The sequence below is a fragment of the Gopherus evgoodei genome, chromosome 8 (genome assembly GCF_007399415.2).
Source record: "Gopherus evgoodei ecotype Sinaloan lineage chromosome 8, rGopEvg1_v1.p, whole genome shotgun sequence".
Classification (NCBI taxonomy): domain Eukaryota; kingdom Metazoa; phylum Chordata; order Testudines; family Testudinidae; genus Gopherus; species Gopherus evgoodei.
Window position 1 is genome coordinate 91,937,918 of NC_044329.1, and position 18,702 is coordinate 91,956,619.

Genomic DNA, 18,702 nt, shown 5'->3' on the forward strand with positions numbered 1-18,702 from the left:
TGCTACAAATTTTAATTAAGTCTTAAATGTTTAATTTATTTTTTTTTAATTTTCTTTTAACAAGAACCTATGACTGCTCACCAGCCCTGGAAGACAGCTGACAAAATTAAATTGCCTTGTCAAAAGTCTGAACAACATAGGCCTTATTTTAAATTTGATACTGTAATAGGACTTAATCCACAGAGATTTTACTCTATTTCAAAAGGATTTTAAGTAAAAAATTTAAGAGTAAACCAATAATCAGTATATTTGAAATAAATTGCTTCTAAAGCCTAGTAAAGTTTAATGAGACATCTGTAATAAGTGTGGTCTTCTCAGCATATTGTTTTAAAATAAGTTCCAAAAAGCCTGCTCACTGTCTTTCAAATTACTGTAACACCCTAAAATGTAAAAGAAGAAGAGAAAATGTAGTTAACAAGTGGTTACACCAGGAAAACACTTGGGGACTTGAGTGCTTGCTGGCCTTTAGTTAATGTCTAGAATCCCCTGTAGCTGCAGAGGACCCACTGTGTTTCAGTCATCTGGAAGGGCTTTGCATTTGCCTTCTCCACTACAAAAATCACACACACAAATAACAGAGAGAAGAGTTTATTATTCAGTGAAATTCTATAAAATATAGCAAGCCTGAACAAGAAAACTTGGAATAAAATTTAATGCCCAGTGCCCATTTGGCACCTCTTGGAAGATCTCACTTTCATCTTAAAGCATAATCATTCAAACCCTTGGTATACTGGAATTTACAGGGAGGGTGAATTTTTTTTTCAGAGAAGTTGTCAACTAAACAAAGTATCAAGGACATGGCAAAATAACTGCTAATCCACTCCCCCATTCACTCTCAAAGAGGGAGAAAAAACTTGCATGAGGAGATTATATAAAAATACATATCCTGAATAATTCATCTTTAAGGCAATGTTTCTTATGCATATAAGTCAGCATTTTTAAGTTTGGTTAGAAACATGTCTTAGGAACTCTGATGAATTAAGAGCATAATTTTCATATAATTCTGCTTAAAAATATTCACACCTTAAACGTAAGATTTTCTAATATAAAAGATTAACAGGAAAACTTCCAGCTTTCATCGTGTGTTAACAAAACACAAAAATTTGCTTTAATGAAAGACCTAACGACAGTGTACCAAGGGTTTCAAAACGTTAATATCTTAGATATTTTACAGGTTACTAAACCTCACTCTACTGAACTATACTGGGGTAGACTACCATTTTACTGTGGCTTCATAGGTCATTAAACAAATCACAAACCTTCTGCATATGGTACGACTATCAACGCTCTGTCAACGAACACAGTGTTTGTCAGATGCTGGGCCACAACTGCTGAGTCAGGATCATGGAACTTTACAAAACAGACCCGTGATGAAACAGGCAAAGGAGAATCACTAAAAAAAATATATATATAAAAAAAAATTAGATAAGATTAACAATAAAAAGCAGACAAATTCCTTAAAAACAATTAAACATTTGCAATCTGTTCACTGTATTAAGTCTAAAGACTATGTATTTGAATACAAAGCACAATTTTTAAAAAAGTGTTGCAGTGTGGTTTCAATTTTGTACCAGTTCTTACTATTAAACTTTCCTTATCAATCATCGTTAATGACATGTACATAAGAATTAAATGATACTGAACGAAGTTGCTTTGCCGGATCACCAGAGGTCTAACTACAAAATAGGAAATTACTTTTATTCCCCCATTTACAACAGATAAATAAATGCTAATTCTACCACACACAATCATCTCTAAATTAGCAAGTTATCTGAATACAAACTGGTAAGTATGCTTCAAGAGAGTGATCCAGTGGATAAGGGGGAGGGATAGCTCAGTGGTTTGAGCATTGGCCTGCTAAACCCAGGGTTGTGAGTTCAATCCTTGAGCAGGTCCATTTAGGGATCTGGGGGGGAAAAAACAAAACAAAACACACACACTCTCAGGGACAGTATTTGGTCCTGCTAGTGAAGGCAAGGGCCTGGACTCAATGACCTTTCAAGGTCCCTTCCAGCTCTATGAGATAGGGGTGTGTGTGTGTGTCTCTCTCTCTATACATATAATTAAGATGTGAAGTGGTGGTGGCGGGGGTTTCCTCAGGAAAAATACAGAAAGAAGGTATATGCCCCCACAGAAATTCCAAACATAGCGATTTCTACACCCTTTGCTTTTGGGCCAAAATTTGAATATTAATAATTTTTGAAGTTATATTAAGCACAGAGTAAAGATGAAAATAGCACCTTCACTTAGCTATAATTAGAATTTGCAACAACACAGACCCTGCAATAGATTAAACAGAAAGTCATGAAATTCAAGTGGAACGCAATGGGTTTTAAAACTCACCAATTGCATCATCAAGAGTTTTTGAACTCTTATGTGGTGAACTTGAAGGAGATTAGAATGTTCCTTATAGGGGGATCCAGGTCTATGTCTATGCCACAGTTCAGCTGCAGCAACTGTTAGTGGAGCTGCAATTAGAGATGAATGACTACCCAAAGGAAATCCACATGGGCATCATGTAGAACTGTCTGTTGCGGGATCCGAGGGAGGGTGAAGAACCCTGGAATTTCTGGCAGAGAATGGGAAGATCTTTTCCATTCCTCTGTGACAAGGGGTGAAGAGTTGAAGGTTGTAGGGATACCTTGAAGCTGATGGCCCCAAGAGGATGTGTAAAGGTTTGGAATTTGTGTTTTCAGTTACCCTAGGAGGAATGGAGTTTTTCATTTACGCAGAGGAATAAACTACCCAGCCAGTGAGGGAGTCTGAGGCAGCAACCATACTTGCATGGCAGATGAGGCAACACCCCTATCAAAGTTAGGGACACAACCCCCCACAAATTAAAAATATCTCGCAGTTCTGAGAAATAGAAACACTGTGGATGGAAAATAGTCTAGCAAATGAAGGTTTTCTTCATTTAGATACCTGAAAACATGGAGCATATTTTACCTGTCCACAATAGATTACTGGTGCAATTCAAGGTGTTTGAAATAATCTATAAAGGGTTCATAATTTGGAATTAATGTTTTCAAAACAGAGTGGCTAAAAACTGATATTAATTTTTTTTAAACTTCTGATTTCTTTATTTAATAAACCTATTTAAAATTATGATAACTTATGTCAAGGCCTTCATTTACTACAATCTTAAAATCATTAAATAAAAAAATAAGCAGTATCTTTCAAAGTCAAATCACTGGTGCAAGTCACTTGCTAAGCACTGGGAACCAGAATTTGTTGAAGTGCTAAACCCAGCTTCTAACAGCAGTAGCCTCTTCTGCAGGTTCAGAGAGACTATCTTCTTCATTTCAATTCATTCAACTAGTTCAGTTCAATGACTAGTTCATTTAAAGCTAAGAATCTGATTGAGAGTTGAAAAAGCAGGACAGCTTGTTTTCCCCTTCCATCTACAAATAAAAACTAAGCACGAGAGAATGAGACCTTTTAGTTCTACAATCTTGAGAGACATGGTGACCAGAAAGAAATCAGTTCAATTTACTAACGAGACACAACACTTGCTTTGTTTAATAAATCAGTTCATTTTAAATGAAAAATATGTTGCATTTAAACTTTTTTCTTATGTATCCAGCACATTTAAGCTAGTTTTATTTAATAAAAAAATTTAGAATGCACTTGTGCATTTTTCCAAATAGATCTCGACAAACCACAGGTAAAATGTCAATCAGTAATGCATCATTCACCATTTTCTAACATAAAATAAAAGTAAGGAATCTGAATATATGTATGTTAAGGTATACAACTGCTTAAATTAATGCGTATACAGATAGCTTTCTGGTTAACAAAGAGAAGCACCAAATTTAGTATAAAGGCTAAATTTAGTTGCAAGTGAACATGTAATGGTTACTAGCCAGTAAGAATCAACTTATCTTTTGGAAAAGAAGTACAAATACAAAACAAGATTAAAATAGTTTTAAATAAAAGGTTTCCTGCTTGATGATGTAAACGGAGATTAAAATCAGTGATTTAAAGCAATCTACACTGATCAGAAAGTACTACTTCTTATCTTACTTCATTTTTGTCTCACCAACTGAAATCATCCTGAATGTACAATCCCAATCTAACAAAGCAAGGTCTAATCTTCAAGAACTGAGAATATGTCTACACTACTCGCCGCGCTCCCCGCAGCTTGGCCTTAAGTACTTGAGGCATAAATAACCTTGACAGAATCTAACAGCAATAATACAATCACAATTCAGTAGGTTTTAAGACAAAGCCATTCAAGAGTTGCTTTTGACCGCATTCCTCTTTTAAATAAATAGGTAACCTTAGCAGCTCTGCAATACCACCCCCACCCCGGTCATGTCTTCAGTAGTGTCTGCTATTTTCACTCTAGTTTTGCCATGAAGTGATTCTGGCACTTTTTTCAGCAGCCTTTACCTTTTCGGTGCACTCAATTTTGATAAGGAACTTACTAAGCTGGAAAATCACAAGAACTCTACCTACTATTATTCCAAACGTAAATTCGGTAATTCTCAATACCGTTGAATCTGTATTCAAACCCAATGACTTAAATAAGTTACAAAACTAATGTTGTTTAGTTTAAATAGAATTGGTAGAACTGTATAAAGAAAGCCAATAATTCCTGCTGCAAGAAAATGTAGAATGCCGTTGTCAAAGATTTTTAATCTTTTTCCGAAAAGGATTCTTCTATGGAGCCAGAATCTGTTTACATAAATATATCTCCTCTCATCAACCTACCCATTTTACCTGATTCATATCAATAGTTTGATTCCAGGTATTTGTAAAGTTTTCACATCACACAGGCAACACAAACACTAAAGCTCTGATACTCCACAATGACTGGATAGCACATGCTAATTTAATGAAATTTTAGTAAATTATTAGACTGGTAGCAGCCAACAGTTAATTTCATATCCACGTTCAGTCACACAGATTTCTGAAACTCATCTAATGAATCTAAATTTTCCCAGCTTGGTCACCACCTCAAGGTACTTTTCTTTTTTGAACATTTGGGTAAACAGTAATGCTTAAAATTAGAGTGAAAAGTATATATTTTTCCTCTAAAACTTTAAAATTCATCTACACTCAACAGTGCAAAAACCTGAAGTTTGGTACAGAAGATCATCCTCAATAAGTGCTTTTTATTAGTAAGGTGAATATAGATTTATTTCAATGTCATATGAGCCTTTTGACAGTGGTGTTTTTCACTAAAGTTATAATTGTTCCACTAGGAAAATATGTTGTACATGCCATGTAGCTATTCTAACTGCAAACTCAATTTTAGTTCCCCTATCCCTCTTGTCCATCATTGTAGTATCTAAATATATTTAAGTGCTGAAAGAGAACCAACCAGAAGCCCACTATTCAGAAGCAGGACTCTCTGCAGCAAATTGCCTCAAAAAGATTAAACAGTGTGGCTATTCAGCATATTCCATTAAGGATGGATTGGATAAAAATGGCTTCTTGTGCCATAAAGATAGCAAGGTGTAGTTCTGACAGGATCAGATTTCAGAGGTGAGGACCTGACACAGAATGCTTTGTCCCTAATTCTTTCCTCGCTTCATCATGAGGAATCTATCGTAAGTATTCCCCTCCAAGTAGGTGGTCTAAGTTGCCTAGGACAGGCCATTTATGGCTTTGTAGGTCACGTATTTTGCCCAAAAGTGAATTAGCAGATTGTGAAGAGTATGAAACACTGCTAAGATTCTTACTAGTTTACCCCATCTGAAAGGGGTGGTATGTGTTGGCCCTCAAGTGACTGAGATATGACAAGATCTGCATCTGGGAGGAGTGTTCACCAGGCTAGAAATGACAGGTGTCATGCATGGCAACTGGCATCTAAGAGTGTTGAGGAAAACCAGTTTTTTTAAGTACTTCTATCTGCCAACCAATGTCATTTTTCTTATTAGGGCTGAATATAAGCCAGCTAAGTTTTCAACCAGGTCCCTGCTCTTCCAATTACCAGGAGAGTAGGGTAATAGCTCTGTCAGATTCCAGGGAAAAGGAGACAGAGTTCAACACCAGCATATTAACAATACTGTAATGCTTTTACCACTGTATGATTCCTTTAACAGTTTATGGTAAATACAAACGCCAAAGTCTACCACGCTCAAGAATATCCTACCTCAGCCATCAAAGACAGAGGGTTCAGTGTCAGCCCAAGCTTTTCATTCCAAAATTACGTACAGTCAGAAATACTCTCTACAATACACTGCCTTAGCATTCCGTATACAGTATATTAAATCTGAGAGGGGGAAGGTAGAGTGGGAATATTTTCCCAATGGAATCCTGGTTTTTCAGCTATTTCTGCAGCTACAACATTGCTATGAGCAATGGGTCCTTGACAAGTCTAGTTTTAAAATCCCTGAATTGAAAAACAAAAAAAGCATACTTTCACAGATACTTATTAACTGCAGGCAATCTCACTAGGTCATAAATTGGATCTTACTACTGGATAAAGACTAGTTTTCTCAAAGTTTTGTATTGGTATTATGACACTTATTTGACTTCTAAACACAAATATAAATAAGATTACTAGTAAACTTCATAGTCAAATTTTATTAACCAAAGGTATGTATTTGTTATAATTTAATATAGTTTATGTTGACTTGGAGAGACCCACTGTGAATTACTAATACTACAAAATGTACTTTGTCTATTTGACAAGCATGATATAGAATGAAATTGACAATTCATAGCACATCTTACAAAAATAACTGAATCGGTAATTTTGGTTTTAGCCCACGAAAGCTTATGCCCAAATACATTTGTTAGTCTCTAAGGTGCCACAAGGACTCCTCATTGTTTTTGCTGATACAGACTAACACGGCTACCACTCTGAAACCTGACTCAGTAAGGAAACCTTACCACAGAACTCTTAAGATTTGGGTGAGAAATATGGAGAAACCACTATTTGTATCCGTGAATTAAATTCTGAATTATACTACTGAAAGTTTTTGAAACAGCAATCAATTGGGTAAGTAAAATACAACTTTTATCCTTAAGCATAAATTATTATATTTGCTCATACCATTTATAAGCACATTTGTCACAAAGCAGGAAGTGAACCTATTAGATACACAGAACCTGATTACTGTGATAAGAAGAAATTAACAGAAATACATTATGAGAGTATTCTTCATGAGGGTGCAATTTTAAAAAGTTAGACATCAAATGCATCAACTCACATTAAAAACTATTATCTTCTAACCCTATGTTTCTCAATGACCGGTCCATGGACTGGTGCCAGTCCCTGAGATTTCCCTGACACAGTTGAGGAAGGCAGCAAGTTGGTGCCTGATATCAAAAAGATTAAGAAACACTGTTCTAACTGGTCACAGATTTACACAAATTAAATCTGGGTTTGGAACCCACTTTCTGAAGAATAGGAAGGTCACAAAAGCCACCAGCACAGCAAACCTGCATTCTTGATGATGTCTCAGCAGAAGCTGTACTGCACTGACAGAAAAATTTATCCTCTCACTCATAAAGATCAGTCTAGAACAGGGGTAGGCCACCTATAGCACGGGTGCCGAAGGCGGCATGCAAGGCGATTTTCAGTGGCACTCACACTGCCCGGGTCCTGGCCACGGGTCCGGGGGGGGCAGGGGGAGGGGCTCTGCATTTTAATTTAATTTTAAATGAAGCTTCTTAAACGTTTTAAAAACTTTATAAAAACCTTATTTACTTTGCAGACAACAGTAGTTTAGTTATACATTATAGACTTATAGACCTTCCCAAAATGTTAAAATGTATTACTGGCATGCGAAACCTTAAATCTGAGTTAATAAATGAAGACTCGGCACAACACTTCTGAAAGGCTGCCGACCCCTGGTCTAGAATAAAGCGGAGGCACAGTGATAACAGGGTACATAAGCTTGTATTGGGCCCATGACATACAAGTTTCTGTGGGTAAGGTACATATTGTAACCATTAAATGCACTCAATCCCTAAAATAGCCCAGTAGCTCCTTTGCCCTGCCTTCTACTTCTTGAAGATTAATTTAATGCACGGATATCCTCCCTGTATAAAAACAGTTAATGAATCAAAATTGGGATAGATTCAATATACAAAGTTATATGATTCATACCTTCCCTTTTCCAGAGTCTGAAAATCTCTACCATTCTTTTGTCAATTAAAAGGGTGTAGTAGAATGGAATTAAAAAAAAAAAAAGTTTTTTAACAAAAAAAAAAACCAAAAACAATTTTTTTAAAATCAGTCTGTCCATTTTGGGGGGCAGGGAAGGAGATGGGGAAGAGAACGAATGGTAAAAAATCTGAGATTTCCTCGACAGAAATGGTGGACTAAGCCTAAGAAGAAACTCTGTATTCTGTTGTGCCCTCAAAATAATCTTCATTGCCTTGCCTAGAAATACTGCAATTAGCACCACCAATTATTAGGGTTACTCAAAACTTTCCATTATAGTTAGGCAAGAGTTAAATGAAAAGTTAACAGTGAAAAAGAAATCCAGGTAACTAACAAGCAAAAACACGGGAAGCCCAAGGACACTGACAACTGTAAACACTTGATAAACTTGTATGGTCAAGCATCTGCCCAGTAACTCGGCTCTTAGAACACAGCAAACCTTCCCTTCACAGCCCTTCAGATATCTGTAAACACTCACCCCCACCTGACCCCTTTGCTTTAAGATAGTCATGAATAATTGATATAATCAAAACAGTTTGATGCATATGTTCTGTTCCTGCCACTGTCATGCTAAGTACATTCTCTGTCTCTGAAACAAATGTTTGCCTTTGTAAGAACAAGATAAATGCAAATAAAGTGATAAGAAAAAAGGTATATAATTAGTCATTATAACCCCCCACCTTTGAAGCTGCTTGTCATTCTTCCTGGTACCATAAATAAACCCCCTTCAGTATTGTCTGTGCCTGCCTGATTCTTGGGGACAAGAATCTTTTTGCCTAACAATAAAAAACCTGCTTTCAGATGCCAATAGATTTGCCAAACTTTAACTAGGATGAAATTTTCAACGTCAAGTGTCTTCCTCTGGCTGAAGTACTTTTGGAAAACTTGTGCCAAAATGGTTCAGACATTGCTGAGAATTGGGTTAGGGATGAATACTTTGCTTTATCCACGTTAAAAAAATTCTAGTGATCTATATGTCCCATCCACCCCTAGTGCTGTTCCACAGAACATGACAAACAGCTACTGCTATCAGTTACTCTGTTGGCTCAAGGAGCAGAGGTTAATGCACTGATCTAAATGATCCAATTCTGCTGATGCTACGTGCTGGTGTCAATACAGTACCACATGATGGAATTTGTCTTCTGAGCTTGCTTTTTTAAATACTTAGGAAACTACACACAAACAAAATTAAAAGAATGCCAAGGTGACAACCTTAATTCACACACTAAAAAGTCAGGAAACGTTAGTATTCAGTTTACTTGTGCAACCTTAGTTTTTTGTGCATTACGATACAATTTTAATTACTTGATCACATAGTATTTTTTCCACAGAAGCCCTACCTCATTCAGTGCATAGTGTGGATCTGCTCTGGGGATTAATCAGGGTTGGAGAGAGAATGAGAGGGTTACCCGTAGGACCACTTAACCATGAGATCATCGTTTCTATTTCTGCAACCCCATGCCTCTATCACTACACACCTTCCAACTTCTGCAATAAATAAAGATGGAGTCCTATAGACAAAAGTTTCCTTTCATTACAGAATGATGATTCATTCCCAGAGCATATCCTAACTTGAGTGCTTACTTTGCAGTCTTAATAAATATTCTTTCAAAGTCTACTTGTGTACAATGTGCAACTTAAACAGTACATGCCAGAACTGGATTTTAACTATGAAATCAATCTTAAAATGGACAAAATACAGCTGAAACATAGACTGCCAAACTAAACACATTACACACTTCTACTGTAGTAAAGTGCAAATATTCGCTTTTGCAATCTTTCATTTCTTCAAAAAGAAGGCAATGTGTCCCCTAGTGATAGTGCTCTGTCTGGGGCAGATTTTTATCTACCTCTGACAAAGACATAAATATACTGTCTCTAACAATTTGCCAAAACTTGTATAGTTTGTTGTGATAATAATGTACTCTTGAACTGAATTTGGGTGCCTGTGTGAATGAGTGGGGATCAATTAAGAACACATAGAGCCGTATAAAAACCAAACAAACAAGTGAATAGATGCGCTCACCGGTAGGAAAAGGTGGAGCTTCAGGAGTTATTTTAGAAGCAACTACTGTCAGCAGCCCTATCCACAGAAGTAGTAAAAGCTTTAGATTGGTATTTGGGAGACCTAATTTAATATTCAATACCCAGTTCAACCACACTCCCTTGGGAAAGTCACTAAATCTACCCTATACCTTAGGTTCTCATCACTAGAGTGATGGTAACATCCACCTCATACAGATGTTACATATAAATATAAAATATAAAAAGACAGGACTCTTTTTTTAAATGATTGTGAGATGCTCAAATACAGTGAACAGGACCATAACACAGCCTAAACACATTTTTCTTGTTAAAGACAACTAACTCTTTGTTACTTGGTAGAAATGAACTTTTCTGGCACTTAAATATGATTTTCCCACATGTACAAATTTAAACATTCATATTTGACATTATTCAAATAACAAAAATCTGTCACCAACTTTAATGCAATTGTATTCAGTTAGTTTTCCTCTACACTACAAATTCCAAAACAAAAATTGCATTAACATGGGATTCAGATTGCAAATGTCCATTTGAAAATAAACACTAAGACCACAGAAAACCCTGTGTTGGAATATAAGTACATATCCATTTAAGAGCGGTGGAGGATTTTCCTTTTTTTTTTTTTTTTTTTGGAGGCAGAGGGTGGGGGAGGCGAGAAAGAGGTGACAGGATGAAAGAAGCTTTGTGGTGATTTCCCCCACCCCAGCAACTATTTGAAACTAGGTGAAGAAATTGGTATGTTAGAAACCATCTGAGGGGAGACTAAAACAGGCACAGTCAAAATCAAGGTAGTTTGTCACAACTGAAAAAAAAACATATCATATAGACATTACATATTATAGTTACACACCCAAAATTCCATGTGGTGGTGATATCCATGATCTATGTGACATTTATTTTGACCTCACTTATTATATAAGCCACTTTTCTGAGTAACAAAGGCAACCCTGATTCACAAACAACAAAAAAAGGAGTACAAACCGAAGCTTGCAGTTTTCAGTCCTTTAAAAATAGCTTTTCATTCAGTGTTGCACAAAAAAAAAAAATCACAGTGCTGCACAAAAAAAATCACCTGTAATAGTTTATAGATTTTCCTTGCATGGATTTGGGATTACCATTTATGAGTTGGGCAGATTTTGTGCACGTTAACAAGAACATGCAAATATATCATGGACTGTTTAAAACCTTTTGTAAAAAAATTAAAAATTGTTATGAGTTATATTTTCATATAGCTGAGGCCCTTTTAAAAATAACTGCAATCCATTAAAAGTAGATTGGAGGGGTTGAGGAATTACTCCCAGCAACGCAAAGCACTGTTTACTAAAACTATTATTATTGTTCTTATTTTGGATGTATGACCATAAATCAATCACTGGTTCAAGATTTACTATCCACCTTGCACCTTCTCTGTGTATTAAGGAGAAAAAAAATCCCAACTTGGTAAAGAGAAAAGCAAAACCCTCCTTTTTTTTTAAATGGCAGCTGTCCAACAGGTGTGCGGTGCTTCTGTATGTGAGGAACAATCCCACCACAGAGGGGCTATCAGTTGGAGGCCCCTAGAACAGCCAGCATGCAAGATGATGTGCATTTAGCAGTGATAAGGGCACACAGGTTCGGGTCCTTCCCTCACGCGCTAGTATCACGTATGCTTTGAAAACTATTCCTGGAACATAAACCCAGCTGTGAACTAATCCGGCGCGTTGCTAGTCGAGGAGAAGCCGTGGGTGGGAGCCGACACACACAGCTCTCAAGAGCCCCCAGTACCACGCCGCTAGCTAACGCTTACGGTGACTCGCCTACACCAGAGACAGGGTGAGGCAGGCTTCCTGCGCTGCGGGGGAGGTTAAAGCTTCGCCGGGAAGCCAGGTCCCGCCGCACCACCAGCAGCAGGCCCCACGGCCTACAGCTTCACGGCCCAGCGGGTCTCTCAGCACTAGGCGGCGAGGCGCGGGGCATGATGGGAAAGAGGCGGGACGTTGCCCAGGAATGGGGGAGGGGAAGCCTGTATGGCGCGGGGGAGGAAGCGGCGAGGGGGGGCGGGTGAACTCACTCGGGAGGGAAGAGGCGCAGCTCCTCGATCTTGCCCAGGAAACCGAAGAGTGTCCGCATCTGCTCGGAGCTGGCGCTTGGAGAGACGTTGGTGACCTGAATCACGTCGGTGCCGCTGCTTGAAGCCATCGCGCTGCCGCCCACTCCAGTGTGCTACAAACACATCAGGGAGAGGGAAGAGCGCGTTAGGAACGGGGTAGCTTTTTGTTATGTCCCCTGCCGCTTCCCGTCCGGGCACAAGCACGAGCCCCGCGCACAAAACAATCGTTGTCGGGCAATAACTGCCACCAGCTGCCCGCTCCACCAGCTTGCCCGGGCCGCAGACTAGTATCCCACAATCCTTTACTGGTCTTCTCTACGCAGGCGCGAGCTGCGTACTTTGGTGGTCCTGCGCAGACTCACAAGTCGCCTCTCCCACAGAAGCCTTATTCGCGCATGTGCATTATGTGTACCTCTCCCAAGGACTTGCGGCTCTTGCACGTGCGTACCAGTCAACTACGTCTTGCAGCTCTTGCTGCCGCTCCTGCGCACGCCTCATCCTGGTGCCGTGCTAGACCCGCGCATGTGCAGTATGGGGAGCTACTCCGGAGACTTGGCAGGCGAGGCGGTGTCTGGGGGCGGGAGGGATTATCTCCGTTTCTCACTCCGAGCTCGCTACAACTGAATCCCCAGGAGACGGAGAAAGTTCAGCCAGAGCGGAAGGCGTGGGGCCTAGTCTGAGGCCTGCCCGGGGCTATCGGCACAGAGCTTTTAGCTGACGAGGCTGTAGCCTGGGTGGGCGCCCCCTCCCCATCCTTGAGGGTCTACGAGCCCTAGAGCTGCAGGGCGCCTCCTCTGATCGTCCAGGACCAGCAGACCCTGCATTAGCACGGTGCTGAGCGACCCGTTTCTCCAGATGGCTCCAGTGGGACTTGAGTGTGATCAGCAGCTGGCAAAGGCTGCGCCTAATTATTTTACTGTTGTCAATTTAAAGTAGACTTCCCAGGGTAGATATTGAACTGCGAGCAACGCGTGCACCGTACACGAGAAGTAGACTACAGTGTTTCATCTCAAATTTAAAAGACCTGAATAATAATAATTTCCCAGTCGTTTTTCAGTTCTAGAGTAATTCTTTCCTAACTCTTATGCTGAAAACGAAACCAGTCTGCAGCCTGATCTTGCTATAACTGAAGTAAATTTCTTTTAATGGAAGCAAAATTTGCCAACCCCTCCTCAACCTATCGACATCAAGGGTTTGTTACGTTATGTTAGTGATAGTGGTAACAGCTTCTTTAGAAGTTTCTTTTACGTTGATAGTGCAATGCCACTTTATTGCTTCTATAAAATCAATGCACCTTTCCAAGTAATACATTTCAACTGTCAGACTAGGTCTGCTGCTACTTAATTATAATGTTGTTTGCATAATTATTGATGTAGAAATCATTTGTTTTTTTTTTTAAATACCAAAAAACCCTCTACTGAGAATGTGCTTCCACCAGTTTGTTTACAATTTGAGCCCCCAGGTAACCTGGGAAAAATCCTATTACCAGATAGCCAATAGTAACTCAAGATTTCTCAAATATCCAAGAACAAATTTAATTCAGATCACAGTTAAATGTTACTCATTCAAGGTAGATCCTGAACAGAGAAATGTGTTGAATCTGAGATTGCTCTGATTTCAAAGCAGGGCAGCAGTGGGGAGTTGTGTCAATTTCAAATTGCATAGGTCCTGTCAATAAATGGTGCTGGCATTCAGAAGCTTTCAACTAAAATTGCAACTCAATTAACAGAGTATTTCATCCAAAATCTAAGTACCAATGCATCCAGTTAAGCAGAACTCATAAAACTTTGAGTAATAGTGTCATCTGCTGACTCCCAGTAATATTACACAGGTGACAGATAAAGGATAAACAAACAAGATGATAAAAATCAGAAGAAAACTGAAGAAAAAGAATGAATGAGCAAGCAAGAAAAGAGAGCCAGCCTCAAGACCATCATAGTTTAGTAAACTTTTGATTTTCAAGTTGAATCAGGATCAAATGTGAACTATTTTACAAAATGTTAGACCAGTAGAATTTATTTCTTAATTTCAGAGGAATCTTTTTTAAAAAAAACCTTTCCCCTGCAGTGTTGGAAACCCAAAGTGAGCTGGTACCTGAAAGCCAAAAAATGAAACTGACTATAAACAAAAGTTGTAAATGGCTACATTCTTAATTGTCCAAGTTGAGGGAAGTGCAAAAGTAAAGAACATAGGCTATGAAAAGAAAACATTTTTACAGTTCTTTCAGTTTTAGCAATCTAGGAGTTACTAATAGCATAGGAAGGAGATTTAGTTTTGTATACATAATTTTTAAAGGAAATCTGTCGAAGGCGGCTTATATTTTGCTTGCCTGAAGAAAATTCTTTTTAATATTGATAGCAAAATGGATTGAGTTGTTTTCTTGTCTTTTTTTTGTGATGGGATAGGAAAGGGAGAAGCATTATTATGCCTGGGACTAGAACTTTACATACAACACCAATATTTTCAGTACTCTTTCACCTACTAAACAAAAGTCCATTTTAAAAGAAATTAATAAACAAAGGGAAATGAGGAGAAATTGTATTCTAAGGATAAGCCTAAAATAAAGTACTTTATTGTTTGTCTTGCCTTGTTCTCTTCAAAATGTTATTTTCAAAGATTTACATGGTCTCTTTTATTGAAAATAGATCTGGCAGCAGAAGGAAACATGAGCAAGACATGAAAAGCACAGGCTGTCGGGGGAAAGAGGATTGGGGAGAATGAGATTTGTACAATGCCTAGCACAGGGGCCCTGGTCTATGTCTGACATTTTATCATAGAATCATAGGACTGGAAGGGGACCTCAAGAGGTATCTAATCCAGTCCCCTGCACTCATGGCAGGACTAAGTATTATCTAGACCAGTGGTTCTCAACCGAGGGTCTGTGAGCCCTTTCGGGAGGCTGCGTATCCTGCAGCTGAAACCCAGTGCTGAAGCTGGCGCCGCGCTTCCCCCCTCAAGCCGGGAATGGCACGGAACTGAAGCCGGCAAACCTCCCTCCCCCACCCAAGCCAGGACCCCCGGCTTCCCCCCCTGCCCGAAGCTGGAAGCCACACTGGGAGCCCCTCCCAGCCTGTACACAGCCCCTAGCTACTGCCTGCCTGCACATAGCTCTTAACTACCCCCCCTCTGCACCCTGAGCTGCACCCTGCATGCACACAGCCCTTAGCTATCCCCTGCCTGCACCCTGAGCTACTCATCTCACTTCACACAGCCCCTAGCTACCCGCCTACACTCCCTGCACCCTGAGCAGTTTTCAAATTTTTTTACTGACTCCCCCCTTTGAGTTATATGTATATTTTTATTGCGTCCCTCCACAGCCCAGACAGGTTAGGTGGCCTCCTGAGTGAGTCAGGGGGTGGAAGTAGTACATCCTCCCTGGACCCCACTATTCTGAGGTGGCTTGAGCCCTGCCAGCTCTTGCCCCCCAAAGTAGAAGTAAAACTATGCCTATGCCCAAGGGTGTCACTCCCGTCCCCAGAGCCCCGAGTTCCCTCCCCTCCTTTCCCACTGGGCCATGGCATTTTTATAGCATGTTGAGGGGGGCTTCAGCAAGAAAGAGGTTGAGAACCTTGATCTAGACCATCCCTAACAGATGTTTGTCTAACGTGTTCTTAAAAATCTCCAATTATGGCAATTCCAGAACCTCCCTGGGCAATTTATTCCAGTGCTTAACCACCCCAACAGGAAGTTTTTCTTAACATCCAACCTAAGCCACCTTTTCTGCAATTTAAGCCCCATGCTTCTTTTCCTATTCTCAGGGGTTAAGGAGAATAATTTTTCTTCCGTCTCCTTGTAACAACCTTTTATGTATTTGAAAACTGTTACCATGTCCCCTCTGAGTCTTCTCTTTTTCAGATTAAACAAATCCATTTTTTTTTCAATCTTCCTGCATAGGTCATGTTTTCTAGACCTGTAATCATTTTTGTTGCTCTTCTCCGGACTTTCTGCAATTTGTTCACATTTTACCTGAAATGTGCCCAAAACTGGACAAAAATTCTTCAGTTGAGGCCTAATCAGCACAGAGTGGAGTGGAAGAATTACTTCTCATTTCTTGATTACAGCACTCCTGCTAATACATCCCAGAATGATGTTTTCTTTTTTTGCAACAGTGTTACACTGTTTACTCATATTTAGCTTGTGATCCACTGTGACCCCCCGATCCCTTTCCACAGTACTCCTTCCTAGACAGTCATTTTCCATTTTGTGTGTGTGCAACTGATTGTTCCTTCCTAAGTGGAGTACTTTGCATTTGTCCTTATTGAATTTCATCCTATTTATTTCAAACCATTTCTCCAGTTTGTCTAGATCATTTTGAATTTTAATCCTATCCTCCAAAGCACTTGCAACCCCTTGCAACTTCGTATAGTCCGCAAACTTTATAAGTGTACTCTCTATGTCAGGGGTCAGCAACCTTTCAGAAGTGGTGTGCCAAGTCTTCATTTATTCATTCTAATTTAAGGTGTTGCATGCCAGTAATACATTTTAATGTTTTTAGAAGGTCTCTTTCTATAAGTCTATAATATATAACTGAACTATTGTTGTATGTAAAGGAAATAAGGTTTTAAAAATTATTAAGAAGCTTCATGTAAAATTAAACTAAAATGCAGAGCCCGCTGGAGTGGTGGGCAGAACCTGGGGTACTGTGAGTGCCATTAAAAACCAGCTTGCGTGCCACCTTCGGCATCTGTGCCATTGGTTGCCTACCCCTGCTCTATGCTGTTATCTAAATCATTGATGAAGATATTGAACAGAACCAAATCCAGAACTGATTCCTGCGGGATCCCACTCGTTATGCCCTTCCAGCATGACTGTGAACCACTAATAGCTACTTGCTGTAAATGATTTTCCAACCAGTTATGCACCCACCTTCTAGAAAGCCTCTCCCTTAGTAGCTTTCTCCAACTTCTGAAATAAAAAAAGTCTCCAATATATTCCAGTAACTTTTGATAATCTGTACTCTGCTGTATTATTTTCCAAACAGATGTTTGGGTAGTTGAATAATATGTATAATAATAATTAATACCTTCTTAGGTCACTTCTTCAGTACAGTAGAATCAGTTATGGAATTCCAGTTTGTGGGTGGAGAAAAGGATGGGGGCAGTGGGGGAGCCTATCTCTTTTCATTTTTTCAGAGGACCTAGAATGAGAGGAAGACTGTGCTATAAGAAACATCCATCTTTCCTCTTTGAGGAAATGGGATTGGAAACTAGGCATAGGATATTTCTTTGCTTCATCAGGGAGGAAGAGGGGAGGAAGAAGAAAAGGGGGTGGGATTTCATGAAACAGGCCATTGTGTCTCAGGGGGAGAAGAGTGTGCATGGGGGGGAGGGGTCTCAGTGAGGATTGGAGTTTGTTTGAGAAATGGGAAATACAGCATGTGTGCTCAGGACAGATGTCTTCGGGAAGCAGGTGTGGGAGGAGATGAAAATGAATAGAGGATGAGTGTCTGTAGAGAAACATCAAGAGTTAGAAGGGATGTAGCTGGGGGGAGAACAGCCTTCCCATCACAATTGTATTGTCTTGGTGTGGGAGAGTTGTCCACCATTAATCTCCCCCAAATATGTTTGATAGCAAAATGATCAGTGTATATTATTTTAAAACAAGACAATTCCACACACTGACCACATTAAATGTGACCTGTAAAAGAAAACAACCCTTGTTTTAGTGCCCTTTGCGTTTGTTTATGGTATATAAAGAAGTTTTGAAACAGTTTTTTTTTTCTGCTTGCTTTTTCTTAAAAATTTCAGGAATGGCAAATCTCCCGTTTTCATTTGAGGACTTCAGATAACTGAGGGGATTGGGGTCTTTCTCCATCTTAAGTTGAAGATGCAGACATGCTGAATGTTCAACAAAGAGTTTTTCTCCAAAGTATTTGTTAAATAGTTTACAAAATAATTAATGAGCAAAGTTTTAAATGGTCTGATTACATATCATGTCCTACCGCAATCGGACTTCACTTGCCTGGCCTAACATAATATGAATGTTAGCTCTCCTCGTATCCATGGGGTCTCCTGAGAAAAACAGAGTTTCTCTGGAGGGAGCAGGAGCGCTCTTAGACCTATATTTGAAATGAGGTGAATCTTTCACAAAGCTTTTCTCCCCGGTGTTTGTCAGAAGTTTGAGTGAACTAGGTTTTAAAGTGTGGGGTTAATGCTAACAAACTGCGGATGGCTCTGGTCACTGACCCGTGCGTCGCGCTTGGCACTGCTAGGTCACCACCCCAGACACAAGGAGAAGTCTGGGGGCGAGTAAATTGTAGCCAGTGAGGGGGGATGGGGGCAGATTTCCCCGCCTCACTTACGGAGGCGGTGGAGAGGGTCACTCGGGCAGAGAGGCCCACGTTGGGGGTGGAGCTGCGGCAGAGGCATCTCGGAAGCAGGCGGTGACCTTCGCCGGCGCTGAAGGCGGAGGCCGTGGCTGGCTCCGCCCGCCTCCCTGGCTTGGG

The 18,702-nt window shown here is 39.8% G+C and overlaps 1 protein-coding gene across 3 annotated transcripts in view; it reads right to left on the reverse strand.

Annotated features, from left to right (window-relative positions):
• Positions 1-12,591, reverse strand: part of SRSF11 (serine and arginine rich splicing factor 11) — a 34,604-nt gene extending 22,013 nt beyond the window's left edge. For 2 of the 3 annotated variants that reach the window (XM_030574142.1, XM_030574141.1), the window contains exons 1-2: positions 12,219-12,591; positions 1,260-1,393 (exon numbers count right to left, since the gene is read on the reverse strand). In XM_030574142.1, the coding sequence (XP_030430002.1) occupies positions 1,260-1,393; positions 12,219-12,346 (262 nt within the window). In that variant the 5' untranslated portion in view covers positions 12,347-12,591. Of the gene's footprint in view, positions 1-1,259; positions 1,394-11,954; positions 11,974-12,218 lie in introns of those variants that run through there. The other variant, XM_030574143.1, reaches the window with a different exon arrangement.
• Between the last annotated feature and the right edge of the window lie 6,111 nt (positions 12,592-18,702).